Genomic DNA, 27,196 nt, shown 5'->3' with positions numbered 1-27,196 from the left:
TACTGATATCGTGCACTGAGCCTTCCTTGAAGCCCTGTAGGGATGAAGGGTCTGGGTGGGGGGTGGGGGTGGAAGAACGGGGGATGTGCTGACACAGGCCAGTGCTTCTGACCCAGACTTCCCTCTGCTGGGCCCTGACAAGCAAAATAATAACAAGAGCAAACACATGGTACTGACTTTGTGCCAAGGATGTTAAGTAGTTCATTTAATCTCCACAACAGTCCCATTATTGTACCATAGGTACAGAATAGGAAACTGAGGCACAAGGAGGAAAAATATATCACACAAGACCACACAGCTTTTAATGGGAAATGAGAGACAGGATTCCTCTTCTTTCTTTCTTTCTTTCTTTTTTTTTTTTTTTTTTTGGAAGTGAGAGAGAGGAATCTGACCGCATAATTCACATTCTTACCCAACCTCTGCTCTCTACTCCTAGAGAAGCAGCCACAAAAGTGCCTCCTCTCAGCTCAGGCAGGCTGGTGTCACTTGTCAACTGTGACCATGTTCAGGCACAACCTCATCTTACTGACCTTTCTGCCTGGGGCCCAGGTGGCAGGGAGGGAGAGGGGAACAGAGCAGGAAGGGACAGAGGCTGTACAACCAGAAAGGTCCATTCTCAGGCCCCAGCAGTGTCTCGGGGGACACTTTTATATCTTCAGGTCTCACTGAGCTCATCTGGAAAATGGGAATAACAACGCTTAACTTCTAGAACCACGAGAACTTCTAGGAGATGATGTAGGTAAAAGGTTTGATTGAACTGTGAAACTTACACCTGCCTGATTCAAGCTTTACTTCCCCTCCATGGGGCCATAAGGATTCACAGATTATTGAAACAATTTGGCTCCTTTTTTTTCTTTTTGCTTGCCAAGCGGATTGCTTTTCCAGGTTCACTTGGAAGAGTGAACTAACAGAAGGGAGGAATGCTTTTTGCCAACCTTTGTGAAAGCCATACAGTGATTGGATGGAAAAATCTGAACATTAACCTTCCAGCACACCATGAGTAATCAAGGGCGGGATATGTCTGATTCTTCCCTGGGGCCCCAGAATTGTAGCACAAGGCTGGACATAAATCTGGATTCCAGAAGTCTTTACTGAATTATATTGAACTGAACTCAAATGAATTAATTTCACCTCTCCAAAGAGCCTGATTTCTTGGGGGTGAGCACTACTGCCATCTGGTGACAAGATGAGGCAAAACCACTGCATGTGGGGCACATGCCTTTTTTGGAAGGTGTAAGGATCCAGGTGCTACAATGAACCTTGTGTACAAGATCAGGACCGCAGGACCTCTCCCTAGGTCTCCCTCTCCACATGGCCAGCAGTTAATTCTCATTAGGGTACAAGTCTGGAAGCCATAAATCCTGCATTTCTCCAAAACATCAGACTGTGTGATGGGGGCCGGGAGTCTATTGCCCCAGATCCAGGAAGCTGACTTTGCTATCTGCAAAGGTTCCTTTCACTTGGCAGGGATGGAAGAACAGGGCAAGGTTGTTTTAAAGCAGAAACTGAATCTCCCTAGTCCCTCTGGAGAGGATTCTAGTCCTAGCACTTTTGCTCGAGCCTGGCCATCGAAAGTGAGTGCTAAGACTCCTCCCAACCCAGTGCCCTACAGTTCCAGATGGTCAGCCCAGGGGTCTCTGGATCCTCCAGGAAGGTGCGTGGGTCAGGTTGAAGGGAGGGGCTTTACCTGGATGCAAGGTCTCCCAACAGGCTGGGTGGGTCAGAGGAGGCAGGAGAGGTGTTCAGGAGAGAGTTCAGAGAGGAAGAAAACAGAAAGCACGTTCATTCACCACCTTGCTGCCCTCCGGGGTAGGGTAGACCCTGAGATGCACTCCCTCCCACCCACCGCTCTGCAGGTGTGACCTCTCATTCAGAGATACACAGAAATGGCATTAGCCTTGTGGGGTGGGGGTGGGGGGCGGGTGGATGACGGGGGTGGGGGGGGGGCGGTACCGAAATCCCAGGACTCACTGAGTCCCCAGAATCCCCCTCGGCAAAGGAGACATGATAGCCAACCCCTGTGCAGCCTGCCCTACGGAGGCCTCTCTGACAGCAGGAAAAATCAATTTGGGATTCACCGAGGATTCCTCAAGGAAGTTGTGGAGAGTCAAAGAACCCAGGATTTGGGATTTGCAATTCTGAGATGTCCTAGAACATGCAGTCAGTATTAGATAAAGCCATCTACACCGGGCATGACTCTAACGTCTAATGCTATTAGCTTGTAAATCTTTTCATAGAAATTTATGAGTCAGACGAAAAGCCCAGATTCAGAATTCTAGGTTTAGGACAATGCAGGCCCCATCTGTGGGGAAAAGTTGTTCTATCTGAGCTCCCCCCTTTTGAGGTGGGGCACAGACCATGCTCCAGGGCAGGAATATGTCTGGCCCACTGCAGTGACCCCAGTGCCCAGCCTGTGACCTGAAGGTTGGGGAGGACATTTCAGGAAATGTCTGGAGAATGGTTTGGGCCTCTGCTTCCCCATCTGTAAAATGGGAGAGTCCGAACATCCCTAATCCAGCGCTGGGTTCTGAGCCCCTTTAACCATTTCCTTAGCAGATCAGCGTGGACATGAGCAGGGGTGGGTGCTGGGCCCCAAGACATAGTGAGGGAATAGAACCCTCTGGAGACCCCACAGCACAGACTCTGAGGAAGCTTCCCCCACAACAACCCTGTGTGTCCAGACAGGGACAGGGAGGAAGAGGAGGGGGAAGAGGGAGAGAGAGACATGGAAAGGGCAGGGGAAGGGTCAAAAGCCTCTGATGTGGGTGAGGGAAGTGGGGGAGAGGAGGAGGAAAAGGGAGGCATGAAGGAGGAAGAGAAGGAACAGGAAGTCTTCAAGCTTGGTTTACCCTCTCGGTGGATGCAGCTATCAGACAGATGGGGCAGTGAGCTGCGGGTGATCTGGGACACCCCGTTATACACTTAGGGAGTCTTGGGCTGGGCAAGAACACTCACCCGCCCCGTGATACCACGAGCTTCACTTTCACTTTGTAGGAAACAATGATGCCCAGGATTTCCCGGTTGGCTCCTTCCCTCAACCTGCAAGGTGACACAGGGAAACAGGTTCACCAATGATCGCTGGGTAGAAGAGACATGGCAAGAGTGGGGTGCAATGGGGGCAGTTGCCATCTGTCCCTCTCTTGGGTAACTTAGCCACCATGTGCAGAGCCCATTATATAAGAAAGGGAAGCTTTGCCCTGAGTTGGGGGGAACCTGGATCCCTGGGTCCCCTATCTGGCCGTGAAATTCACTCCTCGGGCACACTTGATAAGCCCCATTCCTCCCTCGGTCTGAGTCCCAGCAGCATGCGGAGGCGGGGGGCTCCTATTACCCTTGGGTGGATGGATGTTTCTCTCCCACTACTGAGCAACCCATGGGGCACAAAGGGCTAGACAGGGAGTTCAGAGAGAGGGAGGGAGGTTGGCAAGGCAGGGGAGGAGGTACTGGGGAAGACCCAGCAGGAGGTGGTCCCTCCACCAAGTCTTGATGATTGGTAGGATTTGGGCCAGGGTGGAAGAAGAGGGCAAAGGCTTGGAGGTAAGCGGCTAGCACGCCTGTGACCAGCTGTGTGGCTGGAGCACAGGGTCCACGTTGGGAGTCCAGGTCAGGGGTGCAGCAGAGGCAGGCCAGAGCCCGCAGAAGGGTCAGACCTCAGTGGATAGGGTGAGATGAGTTCCCTATACCCCAGGTCTCCATGAGAGCAGGGCAGCCTCCAAGTCAGTTATGCCCATGAGACAAGAGTGATCACGTGGCCCAGGGATCCCTTAGCCTAGCTCGCTGTCCACATCTCCCCAGACTCCCCACTCACCTCCTGATCCATCCTCTCCCACCGAAGCCACTCCTTTCCTTCCAGCCTTGCTCTGCCTCAGGGACATACCCCACCTGACTCAAGACACTAGGTCAGGAGCTGCTGCCTCCTGCAGGAAGCCTCTCTGGGTTGCCCTCCTTTGGGAAGCCAGCAGATCCCAGCACTGACAGAGGGGCCCATTTGGCTCTCTGGGGCAGCCCTGGATAGGGATGGGAGTAAGGGGACAGTTTCCCCTACAGCTCAAGCTCTTGAGGATGGGGCCAGGGACCATGCTTGGGGAAAGGATGACCACAGCATGGACAGGCACTGGTGGGAAAGAAGGCTGTGGACCCCCGGGGAGGGGGGCAGGGAAGAGGGAAGGTGGGTTCTCACAGAGTGCTGGAGGCCAAGTTCGTGTCTTCATGCTTGAGCTTCCCATCCAGAGCGAGGCCCCGCTTCTCTCGGTTGTTGGCCAGGAATGGGGTCAGTGTGTAGACCTTGCAAAAGGTTGAACTGGGAGCCACGGTGTCACTGGGAAGAAGGGAGGCAGGTATGGAAACACACCCCATCCGTTACCCCCATAGCCCAGTTATAACAACTCAGAGACCACAGAGTAGCATTAAAAACACGTTTGTAACTTTCCAAAATACTGAGGGCTAGATTTGTCCATAAACACACATGTACACGAAAAATTACACTTAATGCACTTGCCTCCCAAAGGGAGGCAGGGCCAGGAAAACCAAAAACCAGGTGTGTCTTCTAATGGGAGCATCTACTTCCTTCAGGTGAGAAAAGACGTTTCACTGGAGAGCTCTCCCCTTGCCTGAGTTGTTAACAAGCTTGAGACAAAACTCCACGCCCAACCATAGTAGCTGCCCCTCACACCTAAATTTTTTATATATAATTATTCTCAACCTTTCCACATACAACCATTTTACCCAATGAGCTGGATTAGTCTTTCATCAGACAAGAAAAGCTATGTACCTAGTGCCTTACCCTCTTTGCCCTGGCTGCCAGGAAGCTCAGAGCAAAGTCTGCCCTTTAATCTAGGTTTCCGGTACAGTGTAATTACAGCCCCGGTCCCCTTCAATTCAATAGCTCTCATTTTGTCATTCTAGTTTGAGCAGATCTTTCCCTTGACTGTAGTATGCATTTTCTTGTAGCTAAAATCAAGTAGGTGTTTTCTAAAAGGCTGTTTGGGATCATGTATCATGAGTGGCTGGGAAGTCCAAGGCCCAGCCCTCTGGCAGGTGGGAAAAAACCATGTGCCCCTGTCCCTGCAGCCAGGACTTCCCACTTCCCTGCCCAGCCCCACACATCCAAGGCTGGGCTTGTGCTCACTTACTCGGCCTCTTCCATGGCCACGGGGCACTTGTACTGGGCTGTGTTAAAAAGGCAGATGTCCGCGTACTGGCGCACTGGGAGGAAGAGGGAGACAAGGTGGTGTGAGCCAGGGCTGCCGCTCCCAGGCATCCCAGGCTCCCTCGACTTGGGGATGTTCATCCCTGGAGTGCACCAGGGGATCCTGCAAGAGACCACCCCGTCTACACCCGAAGCATAGCCCAAAGGCACCCTTCCCTCCCATCATCAAAACCCTCCCTCGGGGACAGCTCTGCTGAGAACCCAGGGAACCTAAGAGTAGGCAGCTTACACAGTAAACTTATTACCTGGCCAATGAGCAGCCTGCATTACTAGCCTCAAAAGCCTTCCCCTTTGGCTTAGAGGAGGCCCTGGGCTTCCCCTCAGGCTGGTAGTTCTCTACAAGGCTGTTAACAAGGGGAGAGCCTTCAGCTACCCCCAACCCTTGGGAGGAATCCCTTTTGCCTGCCCCTTGGGTTGGTCCTCTGCCCTGGATACCCGAGATCTTAATCTTCTTTACTGTCTTGTTGGTGTTGTTGGTGACGTGGACGTTAACGCTGATGGGTTCTCCATGGTAATAGATCTGGGAGGCAGAAGAAGGCAGGAGGGTTGGACCGGGGGGTACTAAAACTCTAGACAGAGGGAGGGAGAAGAGGCCCCACATACAACTCCTGACCACACAGACTCTGGCCACTCTGACATTGGCCTCAAGTTCCTGAGCCACGTCCCACTGATGCTAAGGCACTGGGCAGGTTAGACTAGTGCTTTCATGGGATTTTGAAAGATAACTGGATTAGAAGGTGATATTCCTGAGCTCCAGTCCTGATCTGGTCACCAGAAAGTGAGAACAATAGTAATAACAATGATGAAGAGAATGAGAGCAGCGGGACCTTGGGAAAGTTACCTAAGCCTCAGTTTCCCCCTCTGCTCAGTGGAGGATTTGGACTAGGTGGTGTGTCAAGTCCCTGCTGGCGCTGGAGGCCAGGAATTCTAGACTCAGGGCGGGTCTGGAAGAAGCGGGAGAAAGGCTGGCTCACTGAGGAAACCGGGTCGGAATTCTCACTGAAGGACCTCAGCTCAAATCTTGCCACCAGCACTTGCCCTCAACTGTCCCCACAGAGAGAGGCATGCCCACACTGTAAAAGGGGGCGAGAGGTGCAGGAAAATGGCCAGGATCCATATCCCTTCAGGAGGTACCCTGACTTCAAAGTCGGTCCCATCCTTCAGCTTCATGCTCCACTCTGCCCCTCCTTTCGGCCTCCAAGGCTTCCCTACATCCCCCAAGGGAGGTCTCCGATTCCCTGAACCCAGGAGCTCTAGTGACCAGGAGAGAGCTGAGCTGGAGGTCCCCACCACCACTGAACAGCCCCCACCCCTTGCCAAGTCCAAGCCTCCTACCTCCTTGTCCAGGGAAGCCTCAAGATGCAAGGGCTTGTCCGACATAAGGAACTGTCTGGTGGTCTCAGCTGTGGGCTGGGGGCCAGGCCTCTCGGGGGCATATTGAACCTTCCTGATAACCAGGCGCACAGAATTCCTAATGGACATGGGCAGAGCAGAAGATAGCCAGAGTCACGTGGCTCCATCCCCTTCCCTTGTAATCCTCCCTTCCCTGCTCAGGAGACTGCCATGGCTCCCGTGACCTTTGAATCCAGTCCAAACTGCAGAGGCAGACACAGGGGCCTTGTCACCACCTGGTCCCACTCCATCCTCCTGCCTTGTGTTTGCAGCCATCCCCACTTCCTCTCTGTCATCCTAGTCTATCTAGTCATCCTAGATAGACTAGGATGTAATACCTTCTTCCCACTTCTGCCCTCATTTAGGCAGTTAGCTGGGCCTTCCTTCTTCAAGGCCCAGCTAAATGCCTCCTCTTCTGGGAAGCCTTCCTGGATCAGCTCACTTGATCTTCTCCTGTCTGAACTCCCACCCCATCAGAGCTGAACCCCTGTGGCCAGTCTTCAGGAGGACAAGAAAGGGACTACGTTTCACTTCCAGCCTCTCTTAGGTTACTTAATAGTGGCAAGCTCCTGGAGGAGATAAATTTTTGTCTACATTGTTCACTGCTGGGTTTTCACCACCTCTGACAGTACCTCCCATATAATGAACACCTTCTAAATATCTGTTTGATCAAAATATGCAGAGGGGCCCTGTGAAGAAGTGGGGTATCAGAGAGGTGAAAGTGTTCGGTGAAGGGGTGTGGATTCAGTCAGGGGGATGCAGGTCAGTGAAGAGAACAGAGACCCAGTGAATAGACGGAGGTCGAGATGAGATGGGTCTCAAGGATGGTGACAGGGGCTTAAGGAGGAAATGAGAACACAAGGATTGGGAGGGGAGGGGACCTGGTGAGGGAGTGTCTGTGGTGTGCTAGGGGACCCGGCATCCCTGTTGCTCACCTTCACTCCCTGGAACTGGACAGCTAGGCTTATGGCCTTAGCTCTCCCCTTACTAACTATACCCCCTTGAGTCAATTCACCTCTGGGTCTCAGTTTCCTCATCTGTAAAATGGTAATAATAGCAACACCTCTTTCCCAGGTTTGCTGAAAGGATTAAATTAGTTCGTACATGTTTGTCACTCTGAATAGTGTCTGGTCCTTAATAGGCCCTTGATAAATGATAGTTGCTATATCATCATTAGTATTAACTCTGGTATGGACTTAAAATGTGCCATTACGGTGAGCGGAAGACAGTAGCCCTCAGTGTTGTTCCTCTTCCTTGCTCTAGTCAGGCCCCCTTCAAAAAAACCACACCCTCCCTTCTTTCCCCTGTTTCAGGTCTTAAGAGGAAAAGGAAGACAGAAAAGCAAGGGGGAAAAAGTGCCCCATCTCCCGACACCCCAGAGTTGCCCAGGCTGGAAAGGGAGATGCCTGCAATACACTCTCCAGCCGCCAGGTGGCAAGCTCAGCCCACTTCCTAGGAAGTTGCAGCGCCCACCCTCAGCCAGCCTCCTCCCATAGGGCCACTGACTGCCTGGTGAAGTGGGTTCACCAGAGCTGGGGGCTGAGGCCAGCCTCACCAGGAAGCAGGGCAGAGCCTGCCTTGAGGAGGAGCAGGCCTGAGAGCAGGGCTGGGCAGTCCATCTCAGAAGTCAGGGCCAGCTCTTTCCAGCTGCCAGCCTGGGCTCTCTGCCCAGGGCTGTGCCTCTCCAGGAAAATGCTACCTTCTCGGATATGTGGGCTGACTTTCCCCCCCTCACTCTCCCCAGAGGGGCTTCTCTGACTACAATTCCCTCCCTTACTTAGAAGTTTCCACTGACCCCATAACCAGTCCCCACCACCCCATCAGAGCTGAACCCCTGTGGCCAGTCTTCAGGAGGACAAGAAAGGGACTACGTTTCACTTCCAGCCTCTCTTAGGTTACTTAATAGTGGCAAGCTCCTGAAGGAGATAAATTTTTGTCTACATTGTTCACTGCTGGGTGAACCATCACCTGCTGCTAATGGCTCCCCAGGAGGAGAAGTGAGAAGTGGGGGTCTAGGATGGCTGGGAAAAGTCTTGCTCACTGTTAAAAACAATCTGAATTTTGTTTCTTTATGAAACAAAATAAAGAGCCATGCAGTCTGGTGGGGCAAACCGAGAGGCAGGGAGCTGGAGGAGGGGGTTTCAGCAGTGTAAAGGGAGAAACACTGAGGCCTGAGCCCAAGTCCTTGGATCACCTGCCCCAGGAAATGTTCCATGACTCGCCAGCCTTCCAGAGAACCCATCTTGAGGTTCCTGAGGCTGGAATGCGTGGCCCCTCCTCGCACACTTCCCGGTATTGTTACTTATCTCTTCAGGCTTTGCTGGCCCTGTCTCCTTCCCACTGCCAGCGGGCAGCCCACACCCCACAGAAGCTGCGCCCGTCTCACCGTTTGTGGATCTTCTCCTCCAGGTTCTCGGCACAGAAGGCTTTGACTTCATAGTCCACACCGCAGGCCTGAGGGGAAGCAGCTGTTGACCACAGGGTCTCGGACAGGGCAGGGTCCCCACATCACAGCCAGCTCCCTCTCATTTTACAAACCAGGGCACTGGATAGGAACACCCAACCCCACAGCCTGGTGCGCAGCCTGACTCAGGACCCGGCGTCAGCCCCAGCACTGTGCTTCCTCTGGGGGTGGCTGTCTCCCCCTCTTGACCTATCCACAGGGCTCTCCCAGAACGGCCCATCCCCACCCGCCCCGCCTCTGGACATCCCAAACTGTCCTAACTGGGCTCTACCTTCAGACACCTGACTGGTCTGGGTAGCTGTCCTCACGGAGGCAGCCACCCGGAAATCACAACGGATGCCTCCACAGCCCTCTTGGGGAGGCACATACTGTGTGCAGACCATCGGGCGCTTCAGGGCTTCACTCCACCCTCTCAACCACACAGGGTGGCACATCCTACTGTGCCCATTTTTCAGATGAGGAAACAGGGGCTTAGATCTAGGGCCTACAACACAAGGGGTGTCACCTCTTTTGGAACCTCAGTTTCCCCACTTGTGAAACCAAAATGAATGCACCCCCATGCAAGGTAGTGAGGCCAGGTGGTAGTTCAGAGAACATTTTGGTTTTGCTGCAGCCAAAAAGCAGCCCAGGAGAAACAACACGTAACTGAATGCGGGGGGCAGGGGAGTGACACCCTCTTTTTATGATAAGAGACTGCTTATTTGAGGTGGTACTGAAGTGGCCTAGACACAAAGAGGCTTCCACACAGAGGGGTCCGCGCCTCTCAGAGAGCAAGCCAGGGCCCTGGTGATACAAACGTCCTATGCCCAGAGAGACGCATCCAAAGACATGACCCACCTTCCCTGTGTCTTCAGGCCCTGGCTGCAATGTCACAGAGCACGGGAGGTTCGGAGGGATCTGTTAAGAGGATAGACAGAATGGGTCTCCTGTCATATTGACCCTAACCTCCCCATGTTGCCCACCCACCACCCCCATACATGTTCGTCACACCAGGGGGCCCCTAGCAACAGGCCATGTCTCATCCATCAGACTAGGGGCTCCAGAGGACAGACAATGTCTCCCCTGTCAGATCATCCCAAGGACACCCCACACTGGGCCAGAAGCCCCTTCGGCAAAGCCAAGGATGTCAATGCTTTTCTTTGTCTAACAGGTCACCCCTAGCTTGTGGTAAAGACAGAATAAGATCCACCCCCCTACATCCCCCTGCCCTCTCCAATGATGCCTACGTCTTAATCCCCAGAACCTCTGACTGGCAAAGGGGACTTTACAGGTGTTAAGGATTAAATTAAGGATCTGGGGTTATCCAGGTGTGCCCGATGTAACCACAAGGGACCTTAGCAGGGAAAGCCAGAAACAGAAGTGTCGGTGTCAGAGTGTAGGCTCAGAGATAGACTGGCCAGCCACTGCGGGCTTGGAAGACAGAGGCATAGGCAACGACCAGCCAAGGAACACAAGCAGCCTCTAGAAGTTGGAAAGGGCGGGACCTACAGCCTCCAGAAAGAATACAGCCCGGCTGACACCTGGATTTTAGCCCAGCACGACCTGTGTTTGACGTCTACCCTCTGAAACAGTAAGCTCATCCACGCGTGTTTTCACGGTCATGTTTCATTCCCCCCAGGTTGGCGGTGGCTCGTTACGGCAGCCACAGGAAACCAATACATGCACGCTGGATGGAATGACTGTATTCTCCCTCCCGCTCTAGCTTCCCAGAAAGCCGGCGGATTTCACTGAATCACAGAATCGGAGTCTGAGAAACAGGAAATTTTAAAACCCAGAGTCTGGGAGCCTTTCTATTCGGAAAAGGGGCAGAGCAGGGAACTCACTACGTGCCGTGCCTCGTTTATGAGCCAGGCTGGAGAAGCCAGGCGTGTGGCTGGTCTGAAGGAGGAGGCAGTCCCGTAATGACTCAGGGGCAAGACAGGGCTCCCTTCTGAGCTGTACTCTGGAGGCTCCAAGGAGGAGCTCAGAGGTAAGGTGACACACCCTGGCGGTGGCCAGAGAAGAGACACTTACCAGGCAGGATCAGTGACAGCGCCCCAGGTCCCAATGTACACTGAGAAACTGAGGGCTGCCCTCATGTGCCTGCCCACAGGGCTTCCTAGGGGGGGCGCGGCCGGCCCTAACCTCAAAGGTGAAAGGATAGGCATGTTCGCCCAGCTTCTTGATGAGGCGCTCCTGCAGCCGGGTCAGGGCCTTCTTGTCCTCAGGGGCTGGCGGGAAGGACTGCACGTTGGCCACAAACAGATCCTTGCGAAAGGTCAGGCCCAGGACATCCAGGTCCTCCCGGCCATAGCGAAAGGCGCAGGTCAGTGTCACATAGACTGTGGGAGTAGGGGATGCTGAGGATGGGCCCAGAGGGCAGCAAACAAGCCCCCCCCCCAACCCCCGCACTCCAGAGCACCAGCTGAGCCCTGGGACTGGCCCAGTGGGAGTTCCCAGGTCTGTCCCAGAGCTCCTGTAGGAAAGGCTGTGCTACCCTGGGGATGGGGGAACCAGGTACCCAGGGGAGCCACTCAAGCCTGGTCCCAGGGGTCGGGGAGGTAGGGTCTGACTACTGGATTGGTTCTGTCCTTCCCCACCCCCCACCCCCACCCACTCTGGCCAGTGGAGTGCGCAGGAGCACAGGAGATGGTCTGACAGGATTGGTTAGGGCTGGAGTACGCTGGCAAGATTGGGGTGGGGGTGGCTGGGGAAGAGTTGTGGCTGGAGAGAGCGGGTGGGGGGTAGGGGGAAACAAGTGCCGAGTGGTGTCTGGGAGGCATGGGGTTTTGTCCTAGCTCAACCTCCACCCTGTGTCTTCCTGCAGACCCTGGACAATCCCTTCACCTCCCTGGGATTCAATTTTCTCATCTATAATGAGACCCTTATTCTTGACCTATTGGGCATCCTGGCCTTGCAAAAATCACTATATATTGACGTTAGCATGCTTGGGGCACTGACCAGGTTCTTCTAAAATGGGCAAGGGTGGACTGCCCAGGCCAGAGGAGGCCAGGGCACCTGCTCTGATGTTTGTTGAAGCTGCCAAGGGAAAAGCCAGTGGGGCTGGGCAAGTCAAGGCCGCAGAATTAGTTAATGTCCTGCCTGGACAGGGTCTCAGGGAGGCCCTGGGCTAGAGGTCAGTGGGGAATAGGATGCCCCCTCACAGGCCGGAGGTGGGGCCTACCACCTCACCTCTCCTCTCCTTGAGATACTCAGGATCCACGAGGACCACGCCATCTAGAAGAAGGACAGAGAGTAAGCACACCCTCCCAGCTCGACCTCTCAAATTCCTGAGCCCCAAACACCAAGCCAAACCTGAACCTAACTATCCCTCTATCGGAAAGCCTCAGGAGAGACATGGGGAGGCCATCACCCAAGGGAGGGGTGCTGCCATGCCCCACCCCCTCCCTGCAGGCTGGACTTATAGGCCCAGCAGGTGACTTAGGGCAGGTGACTGCTCTGTTTCTTCCCTGTTCATAAGAACAATACAGGCCCAAAACTGCTATGATCAGGTGTACTTTAGAATTTTGAGGTTCTGAACTGTGGAAAGGCCACAACAGGGTACATCGTCCATATACTCCGTAACACCCTCTGCAGGATCTGGGCTCAAACCCATTAACACCACTGCAGGGAAACGGGAATATTTTCACCGAGAGTCTGAAGTATAAAGACCTTCCTGTTAGTTCAGGTCAGGTTTTGCCACTAAATGAATCCCATGTCAAACTTAGGAACGAGTGCAGACTTCTAGAGATTGTTGGATTTGGGATTTGCCATCAGAAGTTGCAATCCCGTAGAACCAACCTCCCAGGGCTGCTGTGAAGATGGAGTTAATACATCTAAGGCTGAGACGGTATCCCGTTCATGCGATCCCAGAAAATGTCCCCAGGCCTGACCGAGGCCATGTAGACACAAAAGACACAAAAGACATCTTCTCCCCGCAGGACCCCAGGAGACCAGAAACACAGGCTCAGGGGTTGCCTCCTTGCCTGACATCCCCAGTGACCTCTGGCCGAACCTCACCCAGCCATACCCATGCTTATTAAGCAAAATGTTCTCTCCCCAGCTCTCATCCACCGCTACCCTCCCCCTAGCCGCCCACACAGCAATCTCTCAGGGAATCTCAGGGTACCACATTTGGAAAAGAGTGCCGGAGGGCTCCTGGTCCTATCCAGCCCTGGGCGGGACCAAGGGATACCTGATCAGGGGACTGTCCACCCTGTCCCCAAACCTGCCCATCTTCTCTCCTTCTGCCTCTGTCCCCGAGCACCAGGGGCTCTGCACAAAATCTGGGGAGAGGGCACTCCCACCACCAGGGGTGTCAGGGAAGGCTTCCTGAAGGAGGGAAGCAGGAGCCAGGTCTTAAAGGGCAGTATGGGTCACCAGTTAGATGACCATGGGGCATAACAAAGCGGACAGGGGGAAGGGTGTGGCTCTGAGGCTTGGGAGAGAAGATCCTGGGGGTGCTGGAGGAAGCAGGGCCAGGCCTGACCAGCGGCATCCTGTCTATAAGACGGGGGCGGGGGGGGGGGGGCGCATGTGACGGGAGTCTCAGACTTGCGCCGGAGCCTAACAGGGAACTCTAGGGGATAGCTATGCATTGGGAATTCATAATCAGCCAAATGTCATGGCTGATATTTTCTCTCTGTGGATCATTTGATCAACTCTGGACAGTGCCCCCAGAGCTCTCTGGGATCCCCAGGGCCCAGCACAGGGCCTGGCTCAAAGTAGCTGCTCTGCTCTGAGAACACTGACCAAATAGTTCTCGGGGTGCCTGTGTGCACCGGAGAAGCTGGTTCCCTCCTGCTCCTTCCCTGCCCCCCAGCCTCAGTGCCACCCCGCTGCTGTCATTAATAGGTCAATGGGTAGGGACAGCCCTGGCCCCAGGTAGTTTGCCGGAAACTATGCTTTGTAGCAAGCCATAGATAAACACTGGGATGCTTGCTCACTCCCTCCAAGAGGCAGCTTACCGAGGAGATGAAAATGGCAGAGGGGACAGGGTCCCCACAGCACAGGGGAGGAAAAGTGGGGTCATCCTACTCCAGGCCAGGAAGGGAGGGCCTAACGGGGGCTGACCTCCCTGAGCCACAGCCCTGTACACACCCCCTCAGCAGAGAGACCCCAGGGACTCCCCAGTTCTCCTTCCCCCACTGTCACAAAGGGATTCCTCCCAGTGAACCGAAACCTGCCAGCTATGCTCTCTCTGCTCCCACCTCGGCTCTGGAACCGCATGCTCACTTCTGCCCTCTGGCCCCAGGACAACTCCAGGGATATGTAACAGAGGCCACATTCTCTGTGGATGTTCCCCACGTAACACATCTAGTTTCTTCACCTGGACTTGGCCTCAGGCAGTTTCCAGTGTCCATCCTCCCCAGTGGTCACCTCCTTTGGCCTTACTCTGGTTTGGTCTCGTCCCTTTGAAATCAGAGCCGCTTTGGACCTCACCATCCCCCTATGTGAAACAGGGATAATTCTGGGCCTCCCTCCCTCCCTCCTATAGCTGTGGAAAAAAGGCAGTGAGGTCAGGCTCTTCTAACAAGAGCTATGGTTCTTAGAATCCTAACCAGGGTTGACTGTACCTCCTAAGAGGAGATCTGGCCATGTCCAAAAACATTTTTGATTGTCCTCCTGGGATGGAGAGGGTAGTCCTAAGGTCTAATGGCTAGAGCCTCGGGATATTGCTAACCAACCTACAACGCACAGGACAAAGAATCACCCAGCCCAAACTGTCCAGAGTGCCGAGGCTGAGAAAACTTGAGCTAGAGTAATACTTTGAAAGGTAACTTTAGCCCCAATCCGGCGCATGCTGAGACCCCCATGAGTACAGCCCCCATTTCTTAGGCTCCCAGGTTTTCTTCCCACCTTTGCCATCAGGATGCAACAGAACAAAGGTTCTGTGGACCCAGGCTGCCCAGGTTTGAATCCAGGCTCCTCAAACCACTAGCTCTGTGACCTGGAGGAAGTCACTTGACCTCTCTGTGCCTCATTCTCCTCAGCAGCAAAGCAGGGATAATCATGGAGCTACCCCAGTGTCTGTGTGTAATGAGCCTCGCACTGGTGGCTGCTCACCGTCCTCACGATCATCTGGCCACGCTCCAGCCCCCCCCCCCCAATCCACCTGCACTTTCCACTCACATAATCCTCGCTGAGGGACAAGGAGCTGCTCAGTAAACATAGTATATGCTTGCCAATGGTCACAGGAAGACACTCACTTCCTGTTCTTGGTGCCAGGCCCATCTGGAGACCTGAGGGCCACTCCCAGGTGGCTTTAACACTCCCTTCCCTAGAAGGGACCAGGTCAGCTCCACCTTTCCCCACCTTCCTCCACAGCCTACAGACACTCACCCACAGGGTCCACGAGGTCGATGTGGTCCACAAAGTCCCGCTTTCCCAGATAGACAGTGAGCTGGGGAAGAGAGGCACAGGGGACATTAGCAGCTGTGGACCTGGAGGACACATCCCTGAAAAGCCCCCAGCCCTTGCTTGGGAGGAAACCCTGGGAGCTGCTTTCTGCAACCACAAAACCCAACCCAAGTCCACACTAAAGTCCACACTGGACTTAGACCTGAGCTCCAGCCCTAATACGAACCAAACCCTTGTACAATTTTGAAAGTGCCTATTTATCCTAAACCCCTTCGAAGCAGTTGTTACTGTTCCCATTTTACAGATGAGGACACTGAGGCCTGAGATCTTCACACCAAGATTGACTGCCGAGCGTCGAGCAGCAGCAGCAAAGAAGTCTGCGGCCCAGGAGGTGCTGGGCACATCTCCGAGACAGCAAGGGCAACTCAGCATGGGCTCAAAGGCTCACAACCCTGAGCTCTGTGCTCCTCACTGCTCCTTGCCCCTGTTCAGTCTGGCCAGGTTCCACTCATCCTAGGATTGGTTTTTCGAGGCAAATGAGGAACGAGGAGCCAGTGCCCTGCTGGGAAGACCCTCCAGAGCTAGGATCCAGAGTGTCATGCCAGACACTTCGTGTTCCTGCACAGTCCCTGCATCGTGCAGAGTTCCCCCTCACCCCCTCTGTCTCGGTCCAACCCTCCTCCTCCCCACAGCCTCCGTTGCCTGGACAACGCACCAGACACACCAGCCCCCTCCATGGCTCTGGACTGGAGGCCTTTCTCCCCTCCTTAGCCAAACTGGTTCTCCTAAAATGCAAATTCAGTGCTGTCACTCCTGTCTGAAAACCCTCTAATGGTTGCTGTGCCCAGAGGTGATGACAAAAGGGTTTCATTCCAAATGCCAGCTCTGATAGGTCAGGGGGGCTGCCTAGGGACTCTGGGCGGAGAAGGCATCTAAGATGGAATCCTGGCTCAGCAGGAAAGGGCAAACAGGGATGCGTGGTATCTCCTTGGGTGCAACGCAGTGCTATCTGCCAGCCCAGGCCATAAGTCCAAGCTCCTGTACCCGGCAACTGCCTCCCCTCAGCTCCCAATCCCCCAGCCTCCCTCTGGGCATTCCAACTCAACTGCTGTTGATGCCTCCACACTCCCAGTGAGTTATGTTCATGCCTAGAATGCCCTTCTTCACCCTGCCTCGCCTGGATACGCAGCCTCTTTGGAGAGAAGCCATCCCTGACTGCCCAGGCTGGGTCCTGCCATCCCCAGGCATCCCTTGATCTCACCCCTGCTGCCACACATTGAAGTAATGGGTGTCTGTGTCTGCCTCCCCCGTCTGGCTGGGAGTGGCCTGAGCCGTACCTCATTTGTCTCAGTATACCCTATCCCGGGCCCCGCTGGCCAGGCCTGTACCCGACAGGGAATGATGTCAGTAATATCTATTTGCTGAACTGAAAGGAAAGCAGGATGGAGCCTGGGGCCTGTGGAAAGAAAGAAAGCAGGGCAGGTCCTGGGAGCTGCTCCAGAAAACTAGGTGAAGCCATGGTTCAGAGGAGAGGCTCTAGTGGCCTCTCATACCAGGGGACCCAGTGCTTCTGAGGCCCTTGGCACTTAGTCTAATGACCACACTTGCACTGAAGTGTCTCTAAGAGAGGCTGTGCCTCAGCTTGGAATAGGGGCTCCCTGAAGTCCAGAGGAGTCGGACTAACCCCCTCAGACAGAAAGTTCCCTGAGAGTCCCTCCCCTGTGGCAGACAGCTCCTAGGGACTGACGGGGCTGTGCGGGGGTCCTGCATGGGCAATAGAAATGCCCAAGAGAAGACAAGAATGTGGGCCCAGGGAGGAGCTGGGGTGCGGTTGTTATGGACTCACCTTTCCATTCGGGCTTGCCTTCTTGAACACCCTGTGGACAAAAAGAGGAAGCTAGGATTAGTGCATCCTGCCGGGTGGGAGATCTCCACACGCCATCCCTCAGCAGGACAGAGAACAAGCACCTGGAGTGATCTCCAGTCACTGTCAAACCTTGAGAGCCAAAACAGCATCTGCAGTCATCAGATCTTACCATCTCCGGTGCTACCCCACCCAAGCCTCTGTTAACGGCCATTGTAGCTCTCGTGGGATCTGCCGTGGCCCCCTCAGCCTCCTCTTCACACAGCAGGCTGAGGGGCTCTCAAAAGACATGTCAGGCCTTGCCACTCATTTGCTCAAAGTCCTCCCAGCTCATGCAGAAGAAAAGCCCTGTGAGAGTGGTCTTCTCTGCCTCCTTCACCCGTCCGCATCAGCTCCCACTCTCTCGCACCCTGCCAGTCACAGTGCCTCCCTGCTGTTCTTCCAACTCACCAGGGTGAGTTGGCCCTGCCTCAGGGCCTTTGCTCGAGCAGTACCTGCCCCATCACAGATCTGCTGGCCCAGCCCCATGCCTTCTGTGATGGGGCTTCACCATGGCCACGCCCTGCACTCCCTCTCCTCCTCTGGCTCTATTTACTTTCCCACAGCACTCAGCACTTGCTAACCTACTCTCAAGTGACTTGCTAATTTATGCCTGTCTGGTCTGCTAACATGCCAGCTCCACGAGGCAGACAGCCTGAACTTTCTTCTCCACCGATGTGTCCTGAGTTCCTAGAATGGTGTCCCTAGTAGGCGTTTAATAGATCTGTGTTAATGCATGGCAGGTAGCAAGCACTTGACAAATACTAGTTGAGTGGGCGCCAAAGGAATCAGTGAAGGAATCAACTGAGAGACTGAGGCCCAGGAAAGACAGGGGATGTGACCCTGGCCACAGAGCAGGGCACTGGACACCGAGTCAGGCAGACACGCAGCCCCCAACTCCTGCGAAGTGCTCTCTGGGCCTTCTAGAGCACACTGCAGTCTCCACCAGGCCCTGTCCTCTCCCCCAGCTTGGTCTGGGAGCCTGAGACCCCCTCACCTAATCCCATCATCTAGCCCCAGACTTGCTCAAAGTAATGTTGGGAAGAGAGAAGAAAAAGCAAGGAGGCAGAGACCAGAGAATGTACTGGAGGAAGAGGGAAGGAGGGAGAGGAGGGGAGAGGGAAGCTGCCCTGCAGGTGTGAGCATAACAGATGGAATGAGAGATGAAACAAACCAGCCAAAAACCCGGAGCATGGAAGAGGCCCCCAGGAGCAGGAAGTGCAGCAGGCCACCAGGGCAAGGTGGGGTGAGCTCCACAGTGCCATGGGGACAGTCGCTCCTCCTTGAAGGGGTGGGGGGTGGCTCTGCTCTGCCTCCTTGGACCCCACCACCCCACTCCCACCCTAACATCTAGGGCGCAAGGGACCACTGAGAGGGCTGAGCTTGGCTTGCAAAGAAGGCACTGGCACTTCTCTCCCCTCCACCAACCCTAGTTCTGGGCTTTTCTCCTCCTCATAAATATTTATCAGTGTTTGGAGTGTGAAAATGCCACAGTCAGCTGGGGTGTAATAATCACTAACGTGAGAAAAAAAATACAGATCACACAGTTTGAACCAGCAGCTCCCAAGCTAGGGCTGGACCTGTGTCCAGGAGACCAGAGAAGTCACAGGGTTCCCAGCTGCTTCCAGAAACCTCAGCCCACCTCTCGGGAGCCTGGGGCCTGACGGAAAGGAGAGAACACAAATGCCTGAGATCTAAGGGAGTCAGGGAAAGCCACTGAGGTGATCCTGGAAAGGAGCGAGGGGCATCCTTACCACAGGTGGGGGCTGGGATCCAGGCCAGCATAAGCGATAGTCGAGAAGAGAGGGGGGGAAGGAGGAAGGGCAGTAAGACAGACAGAACTAGCATTTGTTGAGCGCCTAATTAGTTCTTTCTCCTAACACACTGTAAAATGTAACTCCCATTTTACACATAATGAACTCAAGTTTCAGAGAGATGGAGCAATTTGTCCAGGAACACAGAGCAAGCCAAGAGTCTAAGTCAGGATTCAGACCCAATTCTGTCTGCCTCCAGAGGCTGAGTACTTTTATATCCAATTCTGCTGCTTTCCTAAAGCAGGTGTTTTTAAAATTTATTTATTTATTTATTTTCTTTTATCAGCTTCGGGGAAACACAGAAAACAGGGGAAATGAGTCTGGGGAGGGGAGGGGAGGGCAAAGGGACGGAAAGGTGCATGTGGGGCGAGAAGGAGAGTGAGGGCGACGAGGGCAGGAAACATGGCCAGTGGTGGGGAACGTCCTGAGCTAACTCAATCAGCCCCCAGGGCCACCTCCTCAGGAAGCCTGGACTCTGACAGCTTCCTCAAACAACAACAGCAGCCTCCCATGCCCCAAGTCCATATTCTGCCCTAGTCCTGCCTCTCGGTAATTTTCCCCGGACACTGCTGATCCTTCAACAACCCCATTTCAGAGATGAGGCAACTGAGGCTCTGGAAGGTGAACTCTGGTTGTGTGTCTCCAGAGCCCATGTCCTATCCGCTTTGTTGCATAGCCAAGGCCTCCCTGAAACAACCCCACTGGCTTCCTGACCCCAACACTGTCAGGAAACCACCCCCCACGCCCCCCGCGGGGGGGGGGGGCGGGTGTTCCAGTTCCCTGGACCCTGAGATTGTGCAGCACCACGCAGATGGCTTCTGCCTGTCCACCGTGAAGGGCAAGGACACACGTGCAAGACTGTGGGCTAGCTGGGTTTGGTCCACCACCCCCTACCCCCTCAGACCCATCCATGCCCCACCAGCCTGATTCTAAGAGTCAAAGCTGAGTCCCGTGTAAGAGAAACACCAGGGGTTGGTTCTAGAAGACTAAAGCTCCCTGGAGACAAGGAACAGAAACCCAGCGAGGGTGGCTAGAGGAAAGGAGGCGGGAGGAGAATAAGGAGACAAAACTCTCACGGGAAGGACGCGCAGGCAGGACGCAGGAGTGCTGGAGCCACGAATGGGGAAGCCATCAGCCTCTTGGGTGGTAGCTCTCTCTCAGCCTCTCCCCCTGGGGCTGCATGTTCTCGGGGCTGTGCTGTTCTCTGATCGGCTGCTCCATTGTCTCTGGGGACCAACTCTCTCTGCTTACTCAGGCCTTTTCTGATCCTCCGTCATTCTGGCTCGCATGCGGCTCACTTCGACCCTGTTTCTACTCAGCCTCTCACTCAGCTTCGCACTGTTAACTGGCTGAATGGCCCAATTCCAAATTCCCAGGAGAGGAATTTGATTGATCGGCTTTGGTCAGGTGCCCCCCTGCCTGAACCAATCAGCTATATCGAGGGCGTGTCATGTGTTCCATGAGGGTTCTCGGAGGAGGGTCTATAGAGCAGTGTTTTACTAATCAGGGCGTCGCAGCCCATTAGTGAATCACAAAATCAACTTAAAAGAGTTGCCACCAGGGGCGCCTGGATGGCTCAGTGGGTTAAGGCCTCTGCCTTCAGCTCATGTCATGATCTCAGGGTCCTGGGATGGAGCCCCATGTCGGGCTCTCTGCTCAGCGGGGAGCCTGCTTCCCCCTCTCTCTCTGCCTACTTGTGATCTCTCTCTCTGTCAAATAAATAAATAAAATCTTTTAAAAAGGGGGGGGGGGTTTGCCACCAGCACTTTGTTGTTTTGTTTTGTTTCCACGGACTAGAATAGAAGACATCAGCAAGACACACAGAGAGCAGGGGTAGAGCAGATATGACTATATTCATCAATGTGCCATTTCCCTGTAAGGCTGGGCATGTTTCTCCAGTCCTATGAAGTTAGGGATGCCCACGTGGCTTGCTCTGGCCAAGAAGAAAGGAGTAGAAGTGTCACATATCACTTCAGGGGAGAAGCACATAAGGGCTACTACACGTTCTGTCTCCTACCAAGCTTGTGACAAATGACTGCAAACTTCGTAGCTTAAAACATTCTGATTTGATTCCCTCAGGGTGGTGCTCCCAAGGTGGACAGACAGGTCAGCTCTCCAGTAACCAGAACGTTGTCTTTTCCAGTGAGCCCCATTCCCCACCTGTAGCAGGGGATACCTTGAATATTCTGCTGGCTTTTTGTGAGCCACCTGGCCTCCCAGTGTCCCCTTGTGCCTGCATCATGAGGGGCCCATGACAGATTAGCCAAAAACCAAAAGTTTATGATTCTGTGTGGTACAGCTAAACAATGGAATATTACGTAGCACTAAAATTATTCTTACATCTTTTAAACACAAGGAAATGCCTATAACAGAATATTAAGCAATGTAAGCAACATATTTGGCATGAGCTCAACTTTATATCCAAAAATACCAAAAGAAAGAATGAGAAGACTTAATGTTAAGATGGCAATACTTCCCAAATTGATCTATAGATTTAGTGTAATCCCTATCAAAATCCCAGCTGGTTGTTGTTGTGGTGGTGGTGGTTGTGGTTGTTGTTTTCCAGAAATGAACAGGCTGGGGCACCTGGGTGGCTCAGTTGGTTAAGTGTCTGCCTTCAGCTCAGGTCATGGTTTTGGGGTCTGGGATAGAGCCGCACTCAGGCGGGTGGGTTCCCTGCTCAGCGGGGAGTCTGCTTCTCCTACTCCCTCTGTCCCTCCCCCTGCTTGTCCATGCTTACTCACTCTCTCTCCCTCAAATATATAAATAAAATAAAAGAAAGAAAGAAAGAAAAAGAAAGGTGGCCCTAAAATTCATATGGAAATGCAAAGGTCCAGAATAGCCAAAACAATCTTGAAAAAATATAAATTTGGAGGATTTATGCCCCCAAGTTCAAAACATACTACAAAGCTACAATAATTAAGACTGTGTGAGGCTGGCATAAAGATAGACACAAAGATCAATGGAACAAAATTGAAAGTCCAGAAATAAACCCATATATTTATGGTCAATTGATTTTTGACAAAGGAGCCAAAGCAAGTCAATGGGGGAACGAAACACAAAACAGTCTTTTCAACAAATGATGTTGGGACAACGGGATATCCACATGCCCCCACCCCCAAAAAAATTAGACTCCCTACTACCTCACACCATATATGAAAACTAACTCAAAATGGATCAAGGAACTTAATCTAAGAGTTATAACTATAAAACTCCTAGAAGAAAGCCTAAGTGTAAATCAACATGACCTTGGATCAGGCAATGGTAACCTTACATATAATACCAAAAGCATAGACAACTTTAAAAAGAGATAAATTGGAGTGCCTGGGTGGCTCAGTGGGTTGGGCCTCTGCCTTCAGCTCAAGTCATGGTCTGAGGGTCTTGGGATCAAGTCCTGAATCGGGCTCTCTGCTCAGGGGGAGCCTAGTTCCCTCTCTCTCTCTGCCAGCTGCTCTGCCTACTTATGATCTCTCTCACTTTCTGTCAAATAAATAAATAAAATCTTTTAAAAAAAGAGAGAGAGAGAAAAATTTGTCTTGTATTAAAATTAAAAACTTTTGAGCTTCAAAGGTCACTATCAAGAAAGTGAAAAGACAACCCACAGAATAGAGAAAATACTCTCAAATCATGTATCTGATAACGGTTTAGTATCCAGGATATATAAAAACCCTATTACAATTCAACAATAAACAGGCAATTAACCCAATTAAAAATGGGCGATGGATTCAAATAGACATTTCTCCAAGAAGATACACAAGTGGCCAATAAGCACATGAAAAGATGTTCAACATTATTAATCATCAGAGAAATTCAAACCAAAGGCATGATGAGATACTTCATGCTCACTAGGATACCTACAATCCAAAAAAAGACAATAACAAGTGTTCTCAAGGATGCATAGATATCAGAACTCACCTCATACATTGTTGGTGGGAATGCAATGCGGTGGGGTCACTTGGAAAAACAGTTTGGCTGTTCCTCTGAAAGTATGACCCAGAAATTCTATCCCTAGGTCCATACCTTAGAGAATGGAAAACAGATCCCCACCAAAAATGTGTACATAAATGTCCACAGCACACATTATTCATAAGTCATAAAGGGTGAAAAAGAAAAACAAATTCCCATCAACTGATGAATGTATTGTTTAAATGTGGTATCTAAAGAAATATTATTTAGTTATAAAAAGAGATGACATACTGATTCCTGTTACCACATGGACGAACCTTGAAAACATGTCATAGAAAAGAAGCCAGACACAAAAGACCACCTACTGTTTGATCCCACTTACATGAAATGTCCAGAATAGGTAAGCACATAGAGACAGAAAGCAGGTTAGTAGCTACCAGGGGCTGGCGTGAATGGGCAATGAGGAGTGACTGCTAACGGGTAGGGGGTTTCTCCTTGGGGAGATGAAAATGTCCTGGAATTAGACAGTGGTGATGGTTATTCAACCTTGAGAATATATTAAAAACCACTACATTTTACAGAAAAATTCTGACTATTACAGCATGTAAATTATATCAATTGAAAAAAAATAAAAGACTAAAAACAAACCCCCAAAAAGTACGTGACAGGAAAGGAAACACGCCCAAATATTACCAGGGCTTGAAGGAGACTCCCTCCACCCACCAACCCACTTCTTTATAGATCTTATTTTTCTGTGTTGTACAATAGGCATAAGTCACTTTGTAAAGATGCCAGGGCTTCCCTAACAAGATATGTCTCAGGTCTTGGTGAAAGAACAGCCTGGAAAAAAAAATATTGTTAGTAGAGAAATATGGAACCTATTACTCTGAATCCTTTGATGTTAGAGTCTCTGATTCTGTGATTTTTACACTGTGGAGTCTGTTTCTCTGTGATTGCTCAGATGCCTCCCGGGCCTGCTGTGCCAGCTATGAGAACTGCTGTCTTCTGCTCAGCTATTTCTTTCTCCAGGAAGCCCTCCCTGACTCTTCCAAGCCCCACACCCGGCAGGGAGTCACAGCATGTCCCACATTTGACAGTGGTTTGTTTACTTACTTTCTGCCTCACTTACATAAGTGAGAGCACAGATCTTACTTGTGTTATCAATCCCTGGGGCATAGCATGGTTCCTGGGGCACAGTAGGGGCTCAGTAAATAACAAGGGGGTGAATGTTGTTGAATGAATGAATGAACTCTTTAAGAGAGAATGGTCAAAAGTGAGGATGGATGAAGTTTAAAAAGATGGTGGGTTGATGATGATCTTCTCTGGCTAGCAGACTCCAGAGATTTCTTCTTGGAGCTATCCTTCTCTTTGGATGTTAGGATCTATGAAAATCAAGCTTAGAAAATGCTTCCTAGGGGCAGGGTCCCGGCCACTATCAGGCTAAGTCAAGAATACAACGGGTGTATCCCAAACAGGTCTCCTCTACTCAGCTTTGATAAAGTTTATCACTCACCTGCCCACCTTCACACAGCCCCTGTCACTGCCAGGCTCTGGGGGTACTAAGGCGAGCAGTTCGTGGTCCCTGCTGACCAATGACCATGGCATAGTCAAATTAGATGAACCAACCACATACGATGGCCACCATGCATTAAGCTCTCCCTAGGAGTCAGGTGCTATGGTGAACACTTTACACACATTAAGATACTATGTCATTCCAGGGCACCTGGGTAACTCAGTCGGTTAAGCGTCTGCCTTCGGCTCAGGTCACGATCCCAGTGTCCTGAGATCGAGCCCCGCATTGGGCTCCCTGCTTCTCCCTCTCCCTCTGCCTGCAGCTCCCCCTGCTTGTGCCCTCTCTGTGTATGTCAATTAAATAAATAAAATCTTTATTTAAAAAAAGATATTTTGTTATTCCATCTAAACATTCCTATTTTTTTCCAGAGGAGAAACCTAAGACTCCAATAAATAACATCCAAAGTCATGACGTCAGTATCAGAAAATTATACCAGAGAGAAACCCCACTTACAGGGAATCATTTAGACAGAACTTGTCTTACTCAATATCAGATAGAACTTGAGGTCCAGGAACCTCATCCTGGACTACCCACGAATGCGGGTTCACTACCAGTGAACTGGAAGAGTGCTGGTTACAATTCACTCCTTTATGAGCAACCGAAAATTCATGGTGGAGAAAAATGCAACAAATACAGTGAATGGGGGAAGACCTTCAAATATTACTCAGTCTTCAATCACCATCGGAAAACTCACCCTGGAGAGAAACCAGGTGCCAGGGACTTCTCTAAGTGCATCATAAATATCAGCTCTTGTGTTCCTCCAACAACATTATAAGGAGGTACGACTCCATCTCCATTTCAGAGATGCAGAAACTGAGACACAGACAGAGGATGTCTCATTTTCCCAAGTTCACACAGCTAGTAAGGGGTGTAGCTACATGCTGGAGCCCAGCATTTAACCATTCACACTCCCTTCTAAGTGGGATCGTGTGTTTCTGTCTAGCGAGTCAGGAAAGGCTTCCAGGGAGGATGGGGCAATGAGGAAGACCTTGAGGAACGATCAGAGATGAAGGCCAAGGTCTGGAGAGGGCGACTGAGTCCACGCCGTGCTCAGGAGGTGGTTGGCAGGCTGGTGTGGCTACTGTTTGTCCTGCAGGTCTGAGAGGAGCACCAGGGAGGAGGACAGACCAGAAAAAGGTCCACTCACAGCCCAGAGAGTCATGGAGCACCTCCATCCATCAGGTCCTGGGCTAGGTGTGAAGGGCCTTGAATGCCAAGCTAAAGAACGTGAACCCTAATCAGAAGGCAATAGGGAGCCTTGGGCCTTTGGGGGAGGGAGAATGATGGGCCAGGACTGTATTTTGGACACAGATGTGCCCCCAACCCCATAAATTTCCTCTATCCCTGGCCTGATAGGCAATCATGGACTCAATTGGGCAGGGTGGGGACAACACAAGGGGGCATTCCTTCTGCCCTACATTCTGACCCACTTTCTGGGTGTGAGAGCAGCCATCAGGGAGCAGGGAGGCATGAAGAGCAGGTGGCTATGGCAGCAAAGAGGTTTCTAGGGCCCTTATCACACGCTCCCTGGTAGCAGAGTTATTTATGTACAAGCTCGTCCGCTCTGGCAAAATTGAACACCCCGCCCTGTGTCAGAACATCGCCTGCCTGTTTACCTACCATTAGTGCACCTGCAGTTCAGGACAGTCCAGGAGGGGGAAAGGGCAGGAAGACAGGAAATGTCACCCTCATTTCACAGATCTGGGGAGCCTGAGGGAGCACACTACAGCCTGCTTCATTCCACAGATGGAGAAATCACAACCCAAGGGAGGGAAGGGTCCCTGCGGAGGCCAGGAAATAGGCTCAGAGAGATTTGTCCATGTGCACAGAGTCCCAGACAGGGAGGGGAGCCCCAGATTCCTGGTGCTCTTGTCCTATCGCAGCAGCTCGACACCTGGCAAGGCTCCTGTGTCCAGAGGGCAGCGTGTCTGGCAGGGCTGCGGGGCAAGGGTGGTAGATGGGGGCTCTGACCAAGTCACGCTCCCAGCCTCTGGACTTCCCATTGGCTTCTGAGCTGACAGCAACCCCTCCCCCTTCTGCTTGGATTCCCAGGTTCCCTTTTCTGGCCTTGAGCCAGATCTTCAGGGTGCAGAGTCAGGAAGGAGGGGGCCCACCAAGTGGCCCTGAAGAGAGAGGAGAGTTTCTTAAAGAAGCGTGGCGCATTTGCTGGTAACCTAAGAAACTGGAGATCTGAACATCAAAGGCTAATAAAAATTTCAACAAGCGGGCTGGCAGCTGGATCCCAAAGAGCCCACAGACCGCACCTGAATACTCTCCAGGCTTCTTTCAGCTTAGGGAAGACTGCTGGCAGAAAAGCAGGCAGACCCGGCCGGAATCCTGTGTGTCCTCGGGTGAGTTTAGCACCTCTCTGAGGCATACTTTCCCCCGTCAGGAATATGGGGCGCTATCTACCACACAGCATGAAGGCACATACGAGGACTTGGTACACAGCAGGGAACTGATAAAAGGAAGCCAACATGATTGGTAATATGATGATTGTTGTTATCATTGTTCCCCTCCCCCTCCAGCACCCAGGGGAGAGTTCTTGCCTAAATGTCCTTTGAGTGAGAAGGCCTTGGGGTGGGAAGAGATAGTT

General features: G+C 52.2%; 1 protein-coding gene across 9 annotated transcripts in view; it reads right to left on the bottom strand.

Annotated features, from left to right (window-relative positions):
- ARRB1 (arrestin beta 1) overlaps positions 1–27,196 on the bottom strand; it is a 74,603-nt gene that overhangs the window by 8,951 nt on the left and 38,456 nt on the right. For 5 of the 9 annotated variants that reach the window (XM_059132416.1, XM_059132375.1, XM_059132396.1 and 2 more), the window contains 12 exons: positions 17,251–17,281; positions 15,387–15,447; positions 12,237–12,281; positions 11,190–11,386; positions 9,903–9,962; positions 8,988–9,055; positions 6,545–6,680; positions 5,645–5,729; positions 5,133–5,205; positions 4,181–4,318; positions 2,956–3,039; positions 1,688–1,711 (listed from right to left, as the gene is read on the bottom strand). In XM_059132416.1, the coding sequence (XP_058988399.1) occupies positions 1,688–1,711; positions 2,956–3,039; positions 4,181–4,318; positions 5,133–5,205; positions 5,645–5,729; positions 6,545–6,680; positions 8,988–9,055; positions 9,903–9,962; positions 11,190–11,386; positions 12,237–12,281; positions 15,387–15,447; positions 17,251–17,281 (1,002 nt within the window). Of the gene's footprint in view, positions 1–1,687; positions 1,712–2,955; positions 3,040–4,180; positions 4,319–5,132; positions 5,206–5,644; positions 5,730–6,544; positions 6,681–8,987; positions 9,056–9,902; positions 9,963–11,189; positions 11,387–12,236; positions 12,282–15,386; positions 15,448–17,250; positions 17,282–20,197; positions 20,449–23,036; positions 23,057–26,864; positions 26,993–27,196 lie in introns of those variants that run through there. The other 4 variants (XM_059132366.1, XM_059132345.1, XM_059132387.1 and 1 more) reach the window with 4 other exon arrangements.

The sequence above is a fragment of the Mustela lutreola genome, chromosome 1 (assembly GCF_030435805.1).
Source record: "Mustela lutreola isolate mMusLut2 chromosome 1, mMusLut2.pri, whole genome shotgun sequence".
NCBI classification, from domain to species: domain Eukaryota; kingdom Metazoa; phylum Chordata; class Mammalia; order Carnivora; family Mustelidae; genus Mustela; species Mustela lutreola.
This window is presented reverse-complemented; position numbering and strand designations above follow the sequence as displayed.